The 14,596-nt window shown below is 40.2% G+C and overlaps 3 protein-coding genes across 8 annotated transcripts in view; 1 reads left to right on the forward strand and 2 right to left on the reverse strand.

Annotated features, from left to right (window-relative positions):
- Positions 1 to 2,184, reverse strand: part of kiaa0586 (protein TALPID3) — a 101,072-nt gene extending 98,888 nt beyond the window's left edge. Inside the window, exon 1 of the mRNA XM_002933744.5 lies at positions 1,450 to 2,184. Coding sequence (XP_002933790.3) covers positions 1,450 to 1,999 — 550 coding nt within the window. The 5' untranslated portion in view covers positions 2,000 to 2,184. The remainder of the gene's footprint in view (positions 1 to 1,449) is intronic.
- Positions 24 to 8,136, forward strand: timm9 (translocase of inner mitochondrial membrane 9 homolog). Of its 4 annotated transcripts, none has more exons than XM_012967960.3 (4): positions 24 to 123; positions 5,896 to 5,962; positions 6,940 to 7,035; positions 7,726 to 8,112. In XM_012967960.3, the coding sequence occupies exons 2-4, from the start codon at positions 5,924 to 5,926 to the stop codon at positions 7,858 to 7,860; spliced, it is 270 nt and encodes an 89-aa protein (XP_012823414.1). In that variant the 5' UTR covers positions 24 to 123; positions 5,896 to 5,923; the 3' UTR covers positions 7,861 to 8,112.
- A 3,233-nt stretch (positions 8,137 to 11,369) lies between these two features.
- The window catches only part of arid4a (AT-rich interaction domain 4A), a 39,569-nt gene continuing 36,342 nt past the window's right edge, over positions 11,370 to 14,596 (reverse strand). For all 3 annotated transcript variants that reach the window (XM_012969010.3, XM_002933730.5, XM_012969011.3), the window contains exons 23-25: positions 14,298 to 14,510; positions 13,638 to 13,784; positions 11,370 to 13,364 (exon numbers count right to left, since the gene is read on the reverse strand). In XM_012969010.3, the coding sequence (XP_012824464.2) occupies positions 13,261 to 13,364; positions 13,638 to 13,784; positions 14,298 to 14,510 (464 nt within the window). In that variant the 3' untranslated portion in view covers positions 11,370 to 13,260. The remainder of the gene's footprint in view (positions 13,365 to 13,637; positions 13,785 to 14,297; positions 14,511 to 14,596) is intronic.

The following is a 14,596-nucleotide window of genomic DNA, read 5'->3' on the forward strand; positions in this document are numbered from 1 at the left end:
ACTGTGTGTATCAGTCCCAGAGGAGTGAAGAAATAAGAGTTGGAAGAAGAAGATGGTGCTCGCTAGGGGGAACCCTGAGTGAATGAAGTTTTGGATAACAGGTGCTCTGGCCCGAGGTACTAGGTAAGTGATTACAATTATTTGAGGGTGGCAAACACTTGGCAATAATTTAATTTTTAAAAATGGTTTCCTTTTTCTCAGTAATAATAAAACAGTGCCTATGATGAAAAAACAGCAGCACTCCGGTTATGTTGAAAAAAAGTGACTTTTACTCAAGTGCACAAGGCAAGAGTCCCTTTTTTTCCCCACATAACCGGAGTGCTGCTGTTTATTCATCATTGATACTGTTTTACCCGGGCAGAGGGTTTAGTGTGCACCTGGGGCTACAATAAGCCGTTTGGCCACCGTGTAGCACACCTCAATTAATTTCAATAAAACAGTGCCTTGCACTTGATCCTAACTACACTACATAAATCCATATTGGTGTCAAACCAATCCTACTGGGTTAATTTAACATTTAAATGATGTTTAGCAGACTTAAGGAATGGAGATCCAAATTAGGGAAAGATCCTTAATCTGTAAAACACCTGGTTTCAAGCATTTAGTTATGTGTGGGTCAAAAAAAAACCCCTTAACCTACACCCGACCCTAACCCGCCTATAAATACAGAAGCTGGAAGAGGTAGCCAGCAGTAAAAGGTTGCAGGTGGGGAGGGCACGTGGAAGAGCTCAACCTGAACCCGCCCGCAAATGTGCAGAGGCCCGCAGGTATTGGGCCAGCCCACACATCACTACAAGCACTCTGGATAATAAATCCTATATCTGTATTACAGTGTCTTATGTATACTAACATAGGTCAATAGGTCCAATATGAAAAAGTACCTCTTCCAATTAGGTAAGCCTGGTGCTTAGTATGGAGGGTTGGCACCCTCCCAAATCTATAGAAAATACAATACCAGCACAGCAGAGTATAAGCAAGCGGGGTGAATTCATACATGTTTTTGCATTTTCACATAATAAACATACAGGGGTTATGCCTGCTTGCATATGTTCTGTTATGCCAGTATCATGCTTTCTATGACATTAGATCCCTTTTAAAAAACGTTTTTACCACAGAACCAATTGAGATTGATATAATTCATTTGGAGGGTCTGAGCTTTGAAATAAGAATATCGCAAAGAACAGAACATCAGTGTTGGACATTTGAATTCATTACTACGAGAGATTAGTCAATGGTCTAAACATTTCTACCTGGCAGTGTATAAGTGCTACATGTGCCAGGATATATTTGCTTTTAGAATCCAAAGATGTATACACACGTTAGTGGAGCAAATGCTTTACTTTCCACTCACAGTAACTTGACAGGCAGAAATGTTGTAACTGAAGTGATCTAGTGCAGCACAGTACAGTATACAAGGACCCTTGTGTCATTTTGAGGTTCCTTGTTTACCTGATCTGCTGTCACTTGAAGTAAATCTAACTGCAGGGTACTTGTTGGCAGGTAGAGCTGCGGGTATGTAAGAGGCATCATGCTTTCTGAAGGCAAAGTCTGGATAAGGAGAGGGTATCTCTTGCAGCCTTGTCAGAGAGATGTGCACCTTGCTGCCCACAGGGCTGCCTGAGCTGTCTCTCGTACCACCAGGGCTTATTATTGATCCCGCTTTGCAGCTCGCACTGTACTTGGGAGGCTCATTCTCCTCTTGCTCCAGTTTCTCTGGTGCCCACCCTGTGGCATCGCTACTCCAGTCTCTCAGCACTGCCCCAAAATCATCAGCTGCCACTGGCTGCTTCTCTCTTGCCACAGTTGCACCATGTTCCACGGTTTCCCCCTGATGTCTCGCTGCCACTGAGGCTGTATTACTGTCAGACCCCGCACCCAGTCTCTCTCTGCCCTGCCCGCCTGCAGGGGTCCTGTTTATACTGGTAGAGCGGATAAGCACCCCGCTGGCAGTGCTGCTGGCTTCCGAATCCCAGCTCATGTCCGTGGCTCCTTCCCTCATGGCGCTGCTTTCCTAGGGTTCTGTTAGTCTGCAGGCTTTCCTACTGCTCAGGCACTAGCAGATTATACAGCTACAATTACCGCCCCTGTCATTGTGACTGTAGCTGCCTCCCAGCAACAACGGTCAACGTGTCCGTCCCCAAAACATTCCGGGCGGAAACACCTATCCGAGCAACAAGAAGTCACAATGGAACGTCAGTAGAGTTAAAAACAGAAGCGCCATGACTTATTGGAATAACATTCAGTATGAATTTACAATTCATACATAGAATTGTAGTCTTCTCACAAAGGGAGATAGAACCCGAGGCCCTCAAGGTTACAGATAAGGCTGAACTATGACTTTTAGTCAGGCAGCATTTCTGTGGATCCTAGATGTTGTAGTTTAGAAATTAGTCTTTTATTTGCTATGTCAATGTTTAATTACAATGGTGAGTGCATACAAATTTGGACACTCGGCTTAGGGCAGCATTTTGCCTTTGGGGTCCAGTGCAGGTGTAACATTCGGGGCCATACTTGACATGTTAAACCAGCAAGGTATCTTGGAAAAAAATGATTTGTTATTGGCAGAAATCTTCCTATATTGTTAAAAAAACATGCCACAGACATACCGATTGATCCACTTCAATAATATTTACAAATAAGCTACAAAATATAAATACAAAGCATCAATAATGGTATTGACAGAGCAGTCACTGAATATGACAGAGCACCTTGCCTTGACAGTATGTATGTATGTATAACTTTATTTATAAAGCGCCACAAGGGTACACAGCACTGTACAATCTTACAAAATACAAAATTACACACAGGGAGGACAAGTGTTATCAGGGGCGGGCCGAGCTGACCGGGCGCCCTAGGCAACCCTGTCGGCTACCTCGCCCCTGCACCACTTTATCGCACCCCCCCTCCTGTGTGGTTTGACGCGCATGCGCAGTTCAGCGAGGGGGCGGGGCGCGACGCGGTGTGCGATGCAATGCGGAGCGACGCAAAACTGTACTAGGGGTAGGCAGGAGAGGCTGCCTGGCGCCCCCCAATCATTGCGCCCTAGGCAGCTGTCTCTTCTGCCTACCCCTAGTTCCGGCCCCGAGTGTTATAATAAATAAATACAATAAATATATATATAAATACAAGGGGGGTAAGTGCCATGTGGTATGAGACACAGTAGGAAAGAGGTTCCTGCCCTGTAGAGCTTACAATCTGAGTGGTTGGGTAACATACAGGTACAAACTGGAAGGTAAGAGTGCATCAGGTATGGGCATTTGCCATTAAGAGCAGGACTGGGCAAAATAATGTCTTAGTGATGCAATAATGAAGAGGAGGTCTTTTCTAAATTATTAAGGGCACATATAGTTCCTATGTAGAAAGAGATTATCTCATCTGTGGATTTTAAATGTTCATAGAACATAAAGGGACGGAACTATAGTTTACATCAATGAGTTTCTGGGGTCTGTTGATTGTGAGGCGCAGAAAGCGCCTAGCAACTGCTCAACTTTCGATTCGAACTTGAAACATTCGACGATACGATAAACTAGAGGGACAAGCTGACAGCAGGAAAGAAATGGAACAAGCCAAAGACAAACGCGAACTCCACAACAATCACGAGGTACTATCATTTTTTCCATTTTGACAGAAGCACGTAAATCGGCCGAAAGTGCCGGAATGTAAGTGTGTGCCGGGTTAGTCCCGCCCACGTGTAGTCAGTGCAGCTGCAGCGGCGGCAGGGCAAGGAGAGCGGGGGCTGCTGGGAGCCAAACAGTGAGTATAGAGACCATGAGTGCCCTTGACAATACATTGGTTTGTACCTGACTGTGTGTGTGCTTCTCTCTTACATGTGCGTATGGAGATCCATAAGGCTGGACTCTTGCTATATAAACTCATACGTGTTATTACAATGCATTTTCAGTGTCAGTGAGACGGAATACATTGGGTTGTGCAATCATGCTGTGCAAATACCGGGCATCCTCCATTCGCTTCCGTCAAATGGCGAGTCACGGGTTAAAGACCCCGGAAACCCCTCTTTTCCTCCAAATGGGATCCCATGTACTACTGTTGGCATGATGGCATTGCGCATTTATTATTAATATTAATTACCTATTATCCCAATGTAGCGCTGAATGCATGATAGCATGGTATATAATTAGGCATGTATGGAACATTTCTTTGATGTTGTCAACATAAGTGTGTTTTTTTTTCCTATTAAAATGATATATTAAAGGGTGTGTGTATTGTAAAATGCAATTTGTTGTGGTTGGTCATTTTCCCAAGGTCATCGTGTCCCCTAATGATAACAGTATAGCATTAATGTATGTAGCCAGCCTATTTGCTCCTAAAAACCTTATTGCCTTCTCAGGGTGACTTGCTGCTCTTGAGATTCATGTTGGTGGAAGATGAGAAGCAGTTGCTTTACCTCTACAAGTATGCAGATGGTTACAGGGACACCTTGTTTTTAACAGGAGCCTGCTAAATAAGACGTGATAAATTTATTTTCATTATCCATGAAAAAAATCAATCTTTAATGTATTATAAAGCATTTGCCTGTACCCCTGGGCAGAGACAATGCTTCCGAGTGCAGGCAAGGTAGCAGGCTGGTGCCATCATAAGGGCTGATTCTCGGCCTGCGTTTTTTTGTGAAACTAGCCTAATGTTGTTTTTTGGGTTTTTTTTTGCCATTACAACCCCTGTAATCAGAAGATATAGTTTAAACAAAGATAATAAATTCCACATAATCATGCCCCTCCCTTTTACTAGTGGATGTTTGTGCGACAAATCTCTCTTGTCGTGGGCGACTAATCTCCCAGAAATGCCGTCCCACCGGCTAGAATGTAAAAAACCGCGACTTCCTGAAATTGCGGAAGTTGCCTTGAGAGTAAAGTTTGGCAAATCGCAGGCCGCGTATTCCATCCCACCGGCGATTAACATTCTAGCCTGTGGGATGGCATTTTGGGGAGATTAGTCGCCCGCGACAAGAGAGATTTGTTGCACGGCGACTAATCTCCCTGTCTGTCACAGCCCTAAATGTCCCCATACACTTTAAGATTCGCTCGCTTTGCCAGATCGCCAAGCGAGCGGATCTTCACCTGATATCCCCACCTACGGGTGGGCGATTCGGGGAGCGTGTAGACTAATTCAGTCATTTGGCCCTGGGGCGAAACGATCGAATTATATTGGCAGCAATGGGGCAGTCAGTTCGGGGTTCCCCTATCTGACTGAATCTTTTAACGTGGCTGAAACTGGCCAGATATCGGTCGGGCAGGCCCCTCGTTTCTGCCCCTACATGGGCTGATAAGCTGCCGAATCGGTCCAAGGGACCGATATCGGCAGCTACAATCGGCCCGTGTATGGAGACCTTAAGGGTGAAGTCACACAGAGCTACTAGTAGCAGCTACTTGCCATGGATACAAAAATAGACAATGCTGATCATTTACTAATAATTGTCTCTATGTGTGTTTTAGCAGAGCAAAGTAGCTCTGTGTGTCTTCAAACTAACTGGGATTGGTAATTTGATTAAGGCCCTTCACCTCCTCGCAGAACGTCTGTGAAGGTGGGGTGAGTTGTTGTGCACTGCTTAGTTTAAAGCAGAGAAAACATAGATACCTTTAATTGAACACAGGTTTTTATAACTGGCAGCCATTGGACAGACAGTTATTGAATCTAATATGTCTTTAGTCAATGAGGACTATCATGTCTTAAGGGTAGTATAAAATTTTTAAACCTTAACCTCAATAAGATTGCTTCCTAATCAAATGGGAACTCGTGGCATAATGGAAGAAAATGTAATTCTACTCATCGTTTCTTAAACACCTTCATTTAACTAAAAGCAGTATTTGTCTACCCCTTTCTATTCTTTGAAACATTGTATAACCAAATGAGTAAGATATAAATGTGCTTTATTTACAGGTAACTGGTTTTACAGCTAGCAGTAGTTATGGCAGCACAGATGTCAGAATCTGATCAGGTCAAACAGGTAAAGGTTTTCTTTTTATGTGTTGTCAGGGGCTACCAATAATTACATTTACTCACATGTTAAAATAAATTAACTTCCCTAAATGTTTGCAAAATAATATTAACTTGCAACATTATTATACTTTTTTTTACCTTGCAAAAAAAAATATTATAAAACTGTGAATAAGGTTGTAGGTCTATTAAAATGTATGTATTTTTCAAAGTTCCAGATAATAAGACTTCATCCTATTGGCAAGTACCTAAGGGGAGGTTGTAGTAACCGGCCAGAGCACCATAAGACCCAGTGGGCTGCAGCAAAAGAAAATAATTTTTTATATTTGCATTAGAACTCCATTTTAACCCCTATTATATTTAGGGGTTATATGGACCCTTGGTTGTTGTGAGAGTTGTCCTTTTAGGTCAGACTCTTTGGTGGGCCCTAGGAGGCCCTGTCTGACACTACAACTAATGTAATATTGCCTCTAACATTTAAAAAAAAAAAAAAAAAATTATATATGTAACTGCATGAACATACTGAGTTTTATGCAGGCCCAGACTGGCAATCTGTGGCTTCTAGCAAATGCCAGAGGGGCTGCTGTAAGATGTCATAGACAGTCACTATTTATTTGGCCTGTGGGGGGCTGTTTGGGCCTCTGCCAGGACCTATTTTGAATCCCAGTCCTGACCTGGTTCTAGGGCCTTCTGTGAAGTTGCTGATGCCATACACCCCTTTTTTCACTGGCTGCTTTTTTTGGTGCAAGCATTTGATAGTACCAGTGGAGTGAAGCTTGGAGCGAAATCTGCTTGCTTAGTCCAACAGCCTGAGCTCCATCATTAGCAGGTACTCTGGGTCAGGAGGGGGCAAAGATTTTTGTAACACAAACTCTCATTTCTCTATTGAAACATCAGTACAAATTAGATTTTGCAGTATCATACTGCAGAGGTGATGTGTATTTTTTCAGTTGTGCTGGTCATTCATTGTTACATTTTTTCCAATAGTTCAAAGAATTTCTTGGGACATATAATAAACTGACAGAAAACTGTTTCCTGGATTGCGTGAAGGACTTCACAACAAGAGAAGTTAAGGCAGAAGAGGTATGTTTCACATGATCCTTGAAACTAATCAAGAAGAGAGTTTAGTAGGGACAAGCCATTGGGGAAGAGAGCAACATTGTATCCATGCACAGTATTATTCATGAAAATGCTCCCGTTGCATAGGTGGGAAAAACCACTGCAGGGAAAAAAGGCTACAATTTGCACTGTAATTGATGTGAATTATTGTCTAATAAAATGAGTTATGGGTGTTTTAAAATTTTGCAAGAAACTATAGGCTCGTCTTCTTAGTTTGTGTTAAGCAAATTGATAGCATATCCATATCTGCGAACACCAACATTATTTTGTATTTATCTGTATACATAACTACGTGCATCTTACCTAGCATACATCCTTATTCACCTATATGCACAATATAAGTGTAGCTGCTGCACAAATTTGATAATTGTGTAAAAATGTAAGTGTGATTTTTGAGTAGTGAATATATATACATTATATACGCAAAGTTGACTTGTTTCCCTTTGCATACAAGCCCTACAACATTTGTGGGGTTCTGGAAACGTACAACCTGACCAGCATGGGTGCAAAAGCTCAAAAGCCCCAGTTTTCTGGCTTGTAATGAAATCTTATTGGCTACTAAATAAGCAACCTACCAATCTATGTTAGGTGACAAACATTGGCTTTCTGTCATAGGCTTTACATGTTGTTTATCTTTTTACATTTGTATTCTAGATTACCTGCTCAGAACACTGTCTACAAAAGTATCTGAAAATGACCCAGAGGATATCTATGAGATTCCAAGAGTACCACATACAACAGAATGAAGCTTTAGCTGCTAAAGCCGGACTTCTTGGTCAGCCGAGATAGATAATTGGAAACTACCCTACTAGGTTGTAGAAATTCTAAGAGCTTAATGCCCTGCAAGACAAAGAAGCAATGGAGTGTTAAGTTGTCCGTCCTTCATACTGCAATAGCAGATTTGCGCAATTAAAGGGATGGAGCAACCTTGAGTCAGCAGCAATTTTTTTTTCACTTTTCATGTGACACAAGTGCCCATCACATAAAGGCCCACCCTTTGAGATTAAAAAAACTTTTATAATAAAATGTTTAAAAACATTATTAAATCTTATTGTGTTGATCAAATGTTAATATGTAAAGTGTTTGTAAGATGCATGATGCAACATCATGCTTCCCCAGGTTAGCTGCAACTGCCACATAACAGTAGTGTACTTTTCCCCAACATGAGCCAGTTTCCTTTTTGTTGTTTTACTAATTAAGTGTGTCCTATTAAGAAGAGTGTTGGCTAACTTTGTATGGATTGTCCTAAATCAGACAGTTTTACCTTGGCTATCACAATGAGTTTCTGGGCCAAGGGTAGAACTTGGAGCTCCAACCTATTTTTGTTAACCCTAAAGCCTTTAAAGTGTAGCAGTATCTTGTAGCTCTTTGATTGTTCCCTATATGCTGTGCTGCTACGTTTGTGTATAGCTACAAAGCACAGGGGCATGTGGAATGCATTTACATGGAGGACATGAATATACATAGAAGTCCCTTTCTTAAAGCATCCTTCTGTCAGCAGCCTTTCTGTTTTAAGGTAAAAACCCTGCTTTTTGAAAGACACAAACACACACAAAAACTAAATAGCACAACATATATCCTGGTCAGCTGAATATATCCCTTCCGCTGACCAGTATTCATTTTCAGGATTTTAAAGGGAACGAAAAGTGTTAAAACCAAGCAAGTGCCATCATATTGTACTTGTCTCCAAATAGAAGAAAAGTTGCTTTTTTTTTTTATTTACTTTATCACCTCTTTAAATATTGCACCCCCCCCCCCCCCAAACCCTGCTGCAATCACCCAACTCTGAGGCCTCCACTTGTTGCTTCTCCCTGCTGTTTAGGGGTACCTGTTTAGGGACCCCAGCAATTTGAATACTGAGGTGAGAAGGGTGTTAGGGTGAAGACACACGGAGCTACTAGTAGCAGCTACTTGTCATGACTACACAAACAGACTGCTGATCATTTTACTCATAATTGTCAGTGTGTTTTAGCAGAGGCATTTTCTCAGTATTGTCTAAGTAGCTCTGTGTGTCTTTGCCCTTAACAGTAGCTGCCAGTATCAGGCCTTTTACACTTGCCTTTAAAATTAATAGAAACATTGCAGGGAAGCACATTTGGCAATTACTTGCTCACTGCTGGGGCAGAAGACAGAGGGGACTGGCAGGTAAAACGAAAATTCACAGGATGCTTATTATGGGACCCATGGTCGCCTCCCACAAAAACACCCACAGCTCATCCCTGGTCACCACACGCATCTCTATCAGCTCACCATTGGCACCCCCTTCTGCCGTTTTCAGTAAAGCCCCATTTGCTTGCCTCCCCCCCATCAACCCCTGCACTGATATCTGGCAAAAAGGGTTTTCCAAAGAGATGACTGCTTCCTGTGTCTGTACAATTCAGAGAGGAAAGTGTCACTACATCTCGTAGTACACAACCTTTGAATAGCTAGACTTTATGGGTAGGGTATACTAGAAGGCCAGTTGTATGTCTTTACAGAAAATGTGCCCTTTTAAAGCATGGAATTTACTTTTCTGCCACTCTAAAAATATAGGGAAATTATATAAAATCTGTTGTGACATTCAAACATCAAACTCACAGCCCTGTTGCTATTATAGAAAAGTAAAATGGTTGTGTGCATTATAATAGGTGTTCAGTGTGGCCTATTAAGTGCTGAAGCACTTGGTAAGAACAAGTGGACAAATGTCAGCTTGCACCATTGTAACCCTGGAAACTGATATTCTGGGACAATTTGCAATTGGTCCCCATTTTTTATTTTATGGTTTTTGAATTTATTTATTTTTTTTATTTAACATCCTCCCAACCTCCTGCAAACCTTTTCATTGGAGACTAAACAAATCCCTCTTAGCCAACCTTACAATAAAAAAAACACAATTTGGGCTTCAAAAAACATAGAATATCCCATAAAATCAAAATCCATCCTTCAGACACTTAGCTACAACCAATTGCTGCATTACCAGTGAAAGGGGATTTGTCCCCCTCTAGCCTGCAATTTAGCACCACGGCCATAATCTGAAGCCTTTGACCCCCAGGCTGACTTTCTTCTTTCTGTTCTTTGTTTTTTAACCTATTTCTAAGTCTTTACGTTACCATGTCTAAAGTTTGTGGGTTCACTAACCCCCTTTTCCCTATTGTACTCCTTACTTACCTTGGGCACATGGTCCAATGTGGGTCTTAAATGACTCAGTATGCCTTATGTAATTTACACATGTTGTATCATACTATTAAAACTTTAAAAAAAAATTAAAATAAGATTAATAAAAATGTAGCCTCAGAGAGCAATAGTATTAGCTGCTGGGGTCAGTGACTCCCATTTCAAAGGGGAAAGAGGCTAAAGAGGAAGGCAAATAATTGAAAAAATCTATATAAAATGAATACTGATCACAAAGTTGCTACAAATAGGACATTCTAAAACGTACTAAAAGTTCAGTATTCATCGCACTTGTAAACTCCCAAAATTTTTAATATTTTTTTAACACAAACCCCTTTTATCACAGATTTTTAAGAGGTAAGATGCTGAACACCCTAAGAGGATCATACCATAAGACAACAAAACAACCAACCATTGCCAAATGTTTCAGCTCTATAAGATCTGTGTAACGTGCAGAGCCAGAGAGAATAGAATATTTCATAGTCTTCAAATAAAAAAAAAATCTAAAGCTATTGTAATTGTATACTACAGAAACACTAGCACAGCACTCAGTGCCAGAAACTATTCCCAACTAGCCCTAACAAAAGGGCCAGTATACACCGCTAAGGGGTTTAATTTCTCTTTAAGGCAGAACTTGTGTATAAGCATAAGAGTGGTGTAGAGTTTCCTTTTGCAATACATAGGAGCAGATTTATCAAAATGTTTAGACCTTAGTACATAAAACCCACATTCTATTCATTCCTACAGGATTTTTAGAAGTGTATTTATTAATAGGTGAAAGTTATAAATATGCTTTTAAAAATCCCATAGGAATGAATAGAACATAGGTGAGTTATTTATGTATGTAAGCTCTAAACTCACAGTAATAAATCTGCCCCATAGCACTCTTGAGGAATCTCAATGATTCCAAGCAAGAATCCATCTCCCTTTGTCTTGCTAGTACAGAACAGGCAATATTTTGTACTGGTGTACCTGCATGCCCTTTCTAGTTATTAAGCAACACAAAAAGGTATATGATGTCAAACATTGCATTTAATTAAGCAGATTTACAGTTCAGTGTCCTGTTCCAGTGCAATACAAGCACACTTGAATAAAAGTGATTGGCGATGTTCAGTCAAGAGAGGAAAAAAAACAATGACTAGTAGAAATCAAGCTACTTGAAACCATTGCCTTTATTAATGCTCTTAGCTGAGCGCTCTATACATACACAACTCTGCGTTGCTTAAGAAAGACAGAAAAAGTGCATTTTACAGGAGTACTTTTTCTTTAACCCCTTTTGGCAGCCAAGGGGTTAAATACTCTGTGCTGAAAAAGGAATTTGACTTACAAGTTAACAATGCGGCAAAATAAAATACATTGATTTGTTTAGTAATGCTACCCCTCGCTAGTGTTTAACTCTTAACTATCAGCTCTTGTAAACTCATTCTGATATACAGATATGGATGGGTGGGTGGGGGCAAGTCTTACCCCTGGATTCTGCATACCCCAGGCAGACTAAAAATTACCCTCAACGTTGCCAGAAAGCGAGGTCCATTCATCTGCCCTTCTGGCAGAAAAGGGATAAATGACAATCAATCAGTGATTTACTAAACTGCAGTGCTTTTATAGATATATATATATATATGAATATAAGAGAAGCTGGGGTTTCCTGATTACAAAGGCTGTGTTGGGATCTGGTTAAAAACATTGGTCTAGAGAATCCATATTTGTTAGTCTACAGTATATTAAACACGGAGAGAAGGGTAAAACCCCATTTTTAATGTACAAACATGAGTAAAAATTGCTTTTAAAAAAATCACTTTTGTACATGTATATGAAAAATCTTTTAAATACAGACTTCAGGATTATTTACAAAAAATGTCATTTGTGCCTATGGGGGGCAACCCATAGCCTTCACATACATAGGTGCATTACTGTAATGCTGCATGTAGGAGCATCATTCAGCAGTATAGTAACATGGAAACTGGCTTAGAAAGAGTTAAGTGGACAGAAATTTCCTGCAGGGAGGTAAGTACAAAGACTGCCAAAGTTTTAGGAATATGAGAATAGCTTGTTCAGTGTTGTAGAGCCAAGCGCCAAAAAAACAAAAACAAAATCATTCATTTTTAAGAGCTACTGTGTTGTATTGGTAGAGAACTAAGCTAGACCCTTCTCTTCGTTTTTCTTTTTTTTTTTTTTTTATTAATATTTTAAAAAATACATAAAAATACAACATCCAATGTTTGAATAAATATATTTAACAAGTTGTAAGATAATACCTTATTTTACACAAAAAAAAAGAAGGAAAAAAAAATCAGCTTTAGAAATCTTGTTAAATAACTTTGCTGCTGTTATATATTTTCTTTTTGTCTTTTTTTGTAACAAAATAAAAACTCTGAAAATTACATAGAAAAAAAGACAAAATATATTTGCCAGGGGGTAGGATAGTCCACTGAAAACATTCACAATTCCACTGTAAACATTAATAAACATTTAAAATATTTGCATAATCGTGTGCTCTAAATTCCTGTAAAAAGTGGAAGACGTCTGTTTGAATGTAGTTTTCAGCCAACTACACACTCCCTTTCACAATGTATTTTGTCTCGCTTACAGCTTTAAAACTGGGCACTCTGCTGAACACATTGGACTTTGGCAGTTCTGTAGATCGCAAGTGCTTCCAAAATGAAGACGCTAGAGAATGAAGAGGAGAGGCAGCCAGGTGGAACGGAAAGCTGCAGTTGGTAGGTGCTAACTAGCAGTCCATTTTCCAGGTTTCTTTCTGTGGGCCTTTGTAGGAGTCTTATTTTTCATTGGAGTCGGTCTGTGGCCCACTGACTGCTAGTCTCCTATCTCCAATAATCTTATTTAATAAGAATAAAAAAAAAGACCTGGTGAAAAGGGAATTCATTATGCAATTCAGCAGAGGATTATTCAAAAATGGCAAAAAAAAAAAAAAACACTTGGCAATGTCAAACCGGTAAGAGTGCTCTATGTGGTGGTATAGTGGGGGATAGTTGTGTCCATGGCAGCAGACTGCTGGAAAGGAGGAGAAGGCAGGTATCACCTGCACTCCAGAGCAAGAGTGTTCTGTGGGGGAGAAGCAGAAGAAGGGCTCATGCCTGTCTCTGATGATCCTGAAGACATTGAGGCTCCTGTATTGGACACTGGAGAGAGAAAAGACAAAAGAACAAAACTTTAATACCATGTACACTATAAACATGTAGCAGCATATTCAGGTTTCTAATCAGCAAGAAAGATGCATGTACGGAAAAGTACCGGTAACGGACTTTTCTTTACTTGCTTACTGTGCATACAGAACATCCCTTCTCCGCGCATTTATAAATGACAAAGAACCATACTGCTTATATGAGTTCCAGACTTCATTCAAACAGCGCAATCTACTAAATGCATGCATTCTATTATAGCTCATGTCTTACCTTCCCGGTCCTTCTTTTTTAACCTTTTTCGCTTTCTGTCTATTGTGGCTACTTCTGATTTCAAGGACATGTAGTATTTTCTCATTTCCTGCAGCTTGTCTTGGAGGAAGACTATCTTCTCAGTGCCAGTCATGTTATCCAGTTCACCTAAGCAACAAGACATGGTTGGAAAAGAAACATACCTGTATATTTAATGCTGATATATATTTAATATTAGCTAGACATTTAACATTCCTTAAACATTAAATACCTACAATCTTTACAAAGAAAAGGCCCCATTCTTTTAAAGGATAATGTTGCAGCATGCACACATGGCATTATGAGAGCCTAAATATTCAGGTAGTTTTAGGCAAAGGCTGGTCCATGCCTGTGAGTTTCATGGGCTGTAATGTTTGCTCCAGGTGCAAGATAAAGGGTATCTAACATTAGGATAATTTATTAATTACTCCAGTACAATAAACAACTAGACATTACATTTAGAAGCGCTGTCATGCTTTCAGTCAATAACTGGCAGTCATGAATTACTTGTGGAGTTGCCAATTGTAATCAAAGAGATCAGTTTTTATTGCCACCATGCTAAATTATTCCAGTGACATAGAATGGTGAAAAAACACATTGTACCTTTTCGAACAATGATATATTACAGAATACAAGTCTTACTTAGCTGCAGAGTCCATTTGTATGCCCTGGGTGATGTATGCGGATGGTGCTTTTCTCGATGCTTATCCTTTTCGCCATCTTTATTATGAGGGGAGGTGATTCTGACAGGAGATCTTATGATCTTTTGCGGTTTCAACACACCCGGGTGTTTAATAGGAGTACATTTACTGGAAGTATCCAGCGTGGAAAGGTCTTCACTGTCACTACTTTGGCCTGGGGACAATAAAAAGTATGATTTACAGTGTTCAGGAAAAAAAAACTAACAAAAAAATGTCCTCAGTGTTGAACATTTATGACTA

This window comes from Xenopus tropicalis, chromosome 8, assembly GCF_000004195.4.
Source record: "Xenopus tropicalis strain Nigerian chromosome 8, UCB_Xtro_10.0, whole genome shotgun sequence".
NCBI classification, from domain to species: domain Eukaryota; kingdom Metazoa; phylum Chordata; class Amphibia; order Anura; family Pipidae; genus Xenopus; species Xenopus tropicalis.